Source organism: Mesitornis unicolor, unplaced genomic scaffold, assembly GCF_000695765.1.
Source record: "Mesitornis unicolor isolate BGI_N332 unplaced genomic scaffold, ASM69576v1 scaffold7478, whole genome shotgun sequence".
NCBI classification, from domain to species: domain Eukaryota; kingdom Metazoa; phylum Chordata; class Aves; order Mesitornithiformes; family Mesitornithidae; genus Mesitornis; species Mesitornis unicolor.
In genome coordinates this window covers 3,961-11,187 of record NW_010202466.1, presented here as the reverse complement: position 1 = coordinate 11,187, position 7,227 = coordinate 3,961, and the positions used below count along the sequence as shown (strand labels likewise).

Below are 7,227 nucleotides of genomic sequence, written 5' to 3'. Positions count from 1 at the left end.
GCCTGTCCAGGTCCCTCTGCAGAGGCTTCCTGCCCTCAAGCAGATCAACACTCCCCCCCAAAATGGGTCATGCCCATTCCCTCTGGTTGGTATCCACGTCCATGGGAATACCTTACATTGTCCTATGTGTTAAATCAGACCTGGTGGCATGAGAACTTTGCTTTCCAGAACACAGCTTGTAAAGCTCTTCCTTCTTCTGCAGTAAACTATTTGTAGGTAAAAGGCTGCAGTGAGCAAACTCATGGGATGGAGAATTAAATGCTATCAGTCTTTCCTTTCAGCCTGATCCTCGCTGGGCAGAGATAAGTAATGCTATGTGGAACTAAAAGTACTAGGGTTGCAGCTGACTGAAGTTGTTCCAAATCTCCGTTCTGGGGTCTAGAAGCAAAGTTAGATTTGGCTATGATGGAGCCATTTCCTTCCCTTAACTGCTCCCAGCTCTACAAACCACTTCTTGGACTTGTATGTATAACTGTACAGCCCAGGTTACTAAGAACAACAATTACAAGTTTTCAGTGTTCATCAGCCCAGCTTCATACAAACCAGTGGCAAAGCTGCCCTCTGAACCACGCTGAGTCCTCAGCTCCATTCCTGCATCCTGATTCTCCAAGCGACTCTAACACATGGGGGTTTTAAGAGTTATTTTGGCCAAGTGCGTATGCAACAGTTGTAAACTAAGTTTGTCCTGGATCTGTTGTTGCATGCGTTCAGTGAATGAATGAGTTGGTTTGGCTTTATCTCGTTTTCTAATTAGAATTTCTAATTGATCATTTATTTTCTTAGGAATTTGAAGTAATCGCCCAGATCAAGCTCTTGCAATCTGCATGCAACAGCTACTGCCTGACGCCAGACCAAAAATTCATCCAGTGGTTCAAGAAACAGCAGTATTTAACGGAGGAGGAGAGGTGAGTTCTCAATCCAGCTGGCGAAGCAGCTTTTTCTCACCCCACAGCCACCTGCAGGGAGCTTCTGTCAGCCTTAACTGCCCTCTTACAGGAACTTCCACACACTGCTGCTCCAGGAGAGTGGAAATGCAGCTGCCTTCTGCTGAACAGCTGTACAAAACCTGTTGAATGCTCTGCAGGGTTTAGTTTTGAGATTGGCAATCAGGCTTCTGACTCTGAACTAGGATAGTCTGTTGTGTCTGGGCTGCCCCTAAAGGGCTTCAAGATGCAGTCACTGAGTGTGCGGCTGGTGGATGCAGGCAGCAGGTAGCCAAGGCGACTCGGAGCTTGCTGGATGCTGTGGGGTGGGTTTTACAGCCCTGCTGAATTCTGTGCTACTGCACATGCTGCCAGACCAACCCAAGACAATTTATTTACAGCATTTTAGTATCTCCACTCTGCTGCACTAAGAGTGCAAGCACAGATTATACTGAGTCAGAGTCCAAAAAATGTCAGCCTATCTAAGATTCACGTGTTAAGTAAATTCTTGATTTATTTTTTTTTCCTAAAGAAAATAATGAATGTCATCCACAAAAGCACTAGGTTTTGAAACTACCATAAAGAAGTGAAAATATCCCCTTCACCATGGTAAAATGTGGACAGGGCTATGTTCCTCTGTGGAGTTGCAATCTTCTGTGAAGTGGGAATAGCTGAAGGTTTCTCAACTTTCTTGAATATTGCTACTTTGAGTTATTTAACTAACGATAGCAGTCTGTAACCATTAACCCAATGGCCTCTGTTCTGCAGCGACAGACTTTCACGTGAGGTTGAAGCTGCTTCTGACACCATCAGCACGTCGCCAAAACCTCAGAAAAGCATGGTGAAGAGGCTCAGCCAGTGAGTATGAGGGGACAAGGGGCATCTGGTGTGGTCATGTGAACCTGAATAATTCAAACAAGCAGTACCCATTTCCTCAGCTGGAAAACCTGGCTGGGGATCCAGACCACTGCATTACTTTAAGGAGACACCATCGGCTAGAAATGCATACTTGTATCTGAGGCTGCTCCATGAGGATTATTGATGATGAAAGAGATTAGAAAGAAACAAGCCTGCAGCTAGGCAGACACGGGAAACAACAGACTAGCAGGAATTCAGGGTAAGATGCAGGGAATTACAGCAGAGATCAAAGACCAAAGTAAAAATATCTTGAACGTGAGAAATTTGACCAGATAATTTGATGAAATATGATGCCAGCAGAGATATGAAGGGACTCTCACATACCAGTGGCATGATCAAGATGAGAGGGGAGTGATGAATTTAACAGCACTATCGACTCTTCACTCTCCTTTCCTGCTTGGTTTGAGTTCAGTATGCAAAAAAAAAAAAAGAAAAAAAGATCTGGGCAGCTTTTTGGAAAGTGTTTCCATTAATCCATTCGAGTTGGTGATGTTACCAGAACATGAGCTTTGAAGGTGACAGTGCCTGAACTCTTGGTGGCTTCTCATTTGTGCCTCCCTTGGCACGTGCTGAAGCCATGCATAAGAGTTGTCACTGCGGAGCACAGGCTTTATTCTCTCATTTCTGATGGCATCTCGGTGGTGTCATATTGTAATTTACCATAGCGAGTTTGTTTGCACTGTGCAGCCTTGGTCTAAAGAACGGTTTCATCTGCACTCTGACTGTATTTTGCAAATTAATGCTGTAGAAAAGCCTGGCATAATTCATCCTGGCAACAGTGAGGGACGGACACATCTCTAAATTGTTTTAGATCATTAACTGCATGCTGACATAGCATCTAATTCACCTAGCTTCTCTCCTTTATATATTAGACAAGTTTGTTTCCTTTGACACGCCTTTAAATGTACTTGACCTGCATTTAGAAATGAGTCTCGGAGAAGCTGTGCCTATAATTTACACTTTCTTGTGATCTCCTTGTGGTGTACATGTCCACTCAGACTCTTAAAGAGCAGCTGGTGTCTGTGGCACCTTTATTAAGGGAAAGAATCTGCATGGGGGTGAATTTGCCTTTTGAAGATCTTTGCCCAGTATATGACTATGCATTACCTTTCATGTGCTCTTTCTCTTTCCAAGAAGGTTAAAGACCAACTAGGTCTTGAGCTGCCTTGTGTCAGAGGGACCAGGGTGTGACAGCAGTGTCCAGGAGCTGCTGGGCCTCGAACTTGCCCCTTGTCCCTTCATTTGTAAACCCGTCAGGTTTGCAATCAATTATTTCCTGGCAAATGAGCATGAAAATTGAACCGACCAAAAAAGAGTCTTGTTTGTGATACGGGAGCATTAGCTCTGATTTTGGCCTTGCAGCTGATGGGTACACTAGTTCAAGAAGGTCTTGTGTTAGCGCGTAACAAACTCTTCTGACAAATCGTATAAACCCCACGGAGGAAATGAAGGCAATAGGCCACTCGAGATAGGAGAACAAAACAATATGTTACAGTTTTTGAACCAAGTGACAGCTTTGCTCAGCCCAGCTCTCTTCTGCTTTCACTTACTGGCATTTATGCTTTCTTTTCCATACTAGGCTGTTTCTAAGCTCCGAGGTGATCCTCCAGAGCACATCCACCAAAAAGCAGCCCCCACCTACTCCAGATGGGAGCTCTGGTGAAAGCACAGACTCGGCCAGTGTTTCGTTGTGTGAGTCTAATGAATGGGAAGCAGGGAACACCGACATCAGCCCTCTATACACTCCTGGTGACCCTCTGCAGAAGGTATGGACATGGGCTGGGCCTTGTTGCCAGCATAACTAGCCTGTGAGAAATGGTGGACACTGCAAGCAGGCCCATGGTGCTTGCCTAAGCCTGTTGGTCTTGGCCTAGAACATTGCTTTTAGTGGAATGGAGAGACCATAGAGATAAATGTGTGAAAACGGAAGCAAACCAGTCAGGATTTTTGTACAGTCCCTTCTATGTTACTGAGGTACAAGGCAGACTGAAGTTCTCCATCTCTGAAACCAGCTTCTCTTGCGCCTGGCAGTGTTTTTTGTGAAAGTGAGGCCGTGGAGAAGCACGAGGTTAATTTTTCTTTCAGTCCCTCATTGTGCTTTTTAAGAGGGATGGGGCAGGCTCACGACGTTGCCACCTTGGAACCTGTGGGAAGCAGGGTGAGGAGCCCGAGCATCACGCTTGCTTGTCGCATGTGGCAGCATGATGTTAGCAGTGACACGGAGAAGAGGATTAAGACTACATCACCACTAAAGAGTGTTCTATCGGGGTTTAGCCCATGGATATTTGAAATGGAATTGTACTGAATGTTCTTAAACCAAATGAAGCACGAGGTCAAAGCACTGGCATCCATAAGTCATTTGAACAGCTTAGCTGGGGCAGTTGTTACGGTGATTTTGATGACCAGGCTGGAGAGGGAAGATGTCCCAGCAGTTTTTGAGCGAGGCAGATGAAGAGAAAGGCAAAGCCTTGAGCAGCAGGGGAAGGAGGGGGCAGTTTCCATCGAGGAAAGAATATTCTGGGAGACATGGCCAACAAGGAGGCTTATGTGAGTTTTCATTCGTGTAAAGGCTTCAAGCCGCAACAGGAGCAGCGGTGCCTGTGGTGCCCTCTGCTCTTTCCCAGCTGCTCCCAGTCCCTGGCTGGGTGCCCACAACCTGATTCCGGTCCTTGCATCTGCTGCCACCTCCTGGCCTGCTCTCACTGAGACAAGAGCAAGCGGCGCGCAGCATCAGGCAAATGGAATTGGAATTAAGAGCAGAGTGAGCTTTTGACTCTCCTTTTTGATTCCCCAACTTCTTCCTCCAGAATGCCACATGCAGACAAAAATGTCCGGTTTATGCCAGTGTTTTTCTTTCTTTCTGTTGTTTAGCTGTCTGAATTGGAATCCTCTGACTCCTCCAGTTATTCCCCTGATTCCACAGACACATCTTCCATGTGGGTATCACATGTAATCTTAGCCACTCCATCATTTTCCTCCAACGACGAGGGCTCTGCTGCTGTGGCACCTGCTACCTCAGAAGTGCCATCTCCTGTTTACAACCAGCAGATCCATGACCGGTGCATCATCCGCATCAGCACCGAAGCCAACAGCAGCACTTTGTACAAGAGCATCCTGGTGAGTGGGGTAGAACAGCAAACTGCTGTTAGTGGTGGTGATGTTTTCAACCAGGGTGACTTAAACAAGTGGGGCTTGCAGTTTTGAAAACATCCATTTGCTGAGCCAACGAATTGAAGCTGGCTGGAAAGAGAAAAGTTGTTACAATCCAAAGTATGTGGAGCATGGTATGAAGGAGAGGTTTGAAAGTAGCATCTCTGTGGAAGTCTCTGGTCTTTAAATTCAAGTTTTCATTTTATCAACCAGTTGAAAGGGAAGCACTTTGATCAAGCACAGACTTTGCTGCTCCTGCCCTTCTGCCAGCACTAGCTGCTTTTACTTTAGCTTGGAATTTGTATGCGAGTTTTGACGCAAGTTTTGCCTGCAGAAGCTTCCTCCAGGAGCTGATTTCTGGGAGCAGGGAGCTGTACGCGAGGAAGCTGATGACACCTTTAATTATGCAGCTTCTCTGTATGACAGAGGCTGCCACAGCAGCAGCGCCCAGCGTTCAGGTGTTTCCCTCGCTGCTGGTCCCACGGTGGATTCCGGCAGTGCCAGGCCGGTGGCTGAGGGTGTGCAGGGCCTGTCCTGGACTGTGGGTGCCGCGACTCGCCCGCACTTGATCCCTGTAGCCACCTCATGGAGACTCAGCTGCTGAGCCAGTCCTCAGGGTCCCTCGAGGCAACAACCACACAGGGGTAGTTCTCAGCACCTTTAGCTCCCTTATGATTTTAATGATCTGGCCTCCCCAAATTGCAAAAAGCCCTTCCCAAGGGATTGACACATTCAGCTACTGGGGAGACAAATCTTCCTTTTGCCCACATAAGTCTCTGGAGGGAGCCCCGTGTCTGCTCCAGCTGTACAGCACTTCCACAGCAGTGAACCCAGTTACATGGCCCAAAATCTTTGCAGGATGTCAAAGGAAGTATTTAGCACAGGAGCCTACAGGTGAATTGATGTTTGCAGACAACAGATCAGTCAGTTATTTATCTGCACTTTTATGGCTACTGAGAACAACATCTCATCTCTCCACATGTTTGCTCAGGAGAGCCGACGCTGTGATTTACTGCTCTCTCTTCTAGGACAGTATCTGTCATCTTGAACGAAAAGAAAACAAACACTGAATGCCAGAAATACCACATTTTAGTATCTAGCACTACCTACTCCTTTGTTACCGACGCGTTATATTTCTTCAGTTCTCTGAAATCTTTCCCAAGGCCAAGTGGGCTGCAGAAAGGCAAGCTTTTGCTAATTACTAAATCGCTACACAGAGCCAAGCAGCAGAACCTCTGTTTGCAACTCTTCTCTTTCCAGCTAACTAGCCAAGACCGAACTCCTGCTGTCATCCAGAGCGCTCTGGTCAAGTACAACCTGGACTATGATGCAGTTGAGGATTATGAGCTTGTACAGGTCATCTCTGAGGACAAAGGTAGGAAGAAGTTCTGCTGGCTTTTGAAGGCAAGAGTAACATGTGAAGCAACGTTAGAAATGCCATGGACTTGTTGCCTCCATCTCCTCTCCTTTTCAACCCTGCTCCCCTTTTTTTGTGGAACAGCTGCTGTGGGTGCCACCTGACTCAGCAGGAGGAGGGAAGGGGCCCAGCACTGCCTGGCTGCGTATGCTCTGTCTGTTCACCCGGTCCCTGTTCTCTCCTGGCTTTCCTTCTGCTGCGTGCAATCCTGCTGATAAACCCTTGCTCTGGTCCCTCTCTTGCAGAGCTGGTGCTCCCAGACAACGCCAACGTGTTCTACGCCATGAACAGCCGCGTGAACTTTGATTTCATCCTGCGGAGAAAAGCTCTGGTCAAGAAGCAGGTAGAAGTGAAGAGCCTCACATTCCCCAGAACTGCCAAACAGGGCTGTCAGAGCAACAGGCTGGGCAGTATTACACTGTGAGGGTGCCAAGGTGCAGGGAGGGGAGCTGGTGGAGCAGTGCACCATCACTACCAACCAGTGAGAGAATCCCAGCAGGTGAATGTATCAGTGTTCAACGTGGAGGCTGAAATGCAAAGCTAGCGATGCATCTCTCCTCCCTTGCAGCCATATCTGGACTAACAGCCATGTGTTTACCGGAGAGTACAGACTGGGATTTGTTGCCAGTTTTGTTGTTGTTGTTGGGTTTTGTTTTCATTTTGCATATTAGCCGTGGAAGGTAAGAGCCTCAGCTAGCGGGGAAGACAGGACTGCAACGTTTGTCTTAAGAACACCACACAAGCCAACTCTTTTTGTGAGAAAACATTTTCCTTTGTGCCAGTATTAGACAGAAGAAGAACATCTAAACTTTTTTTTTT

The 7,227-nt window shown here is 47.0% G+C and overlaps 1 protein-coding gene across 1 annotated transcript; it reads left to right on the top strand.

Annotated features, from left to right (window-relative positions):
- Window positions 1-783: 783 nt before the first annotated feature.
- LOC104545298 (ral guanine nucleotide dissociation stimulator-like 1) lies at window positions 784-6,832 on the top strand (the record flags this gene model as incomplete). The annotated part of the gene is made up of 6 exons (XM_010190398.1): window positions 784-905; window positions 1,692-1,781; window positions 3,421-3,607; window positions 4,713-4,958; window positions 6,252-6,366; window positions 6,654-6,832. Coding segments are annotated over 6 exons (939 nt in total), but the record flags the coding sequence as incomplete, so codon positions are not given.
- Window positions 6,833-7,227: the final 395 nt, after the last annotated feature.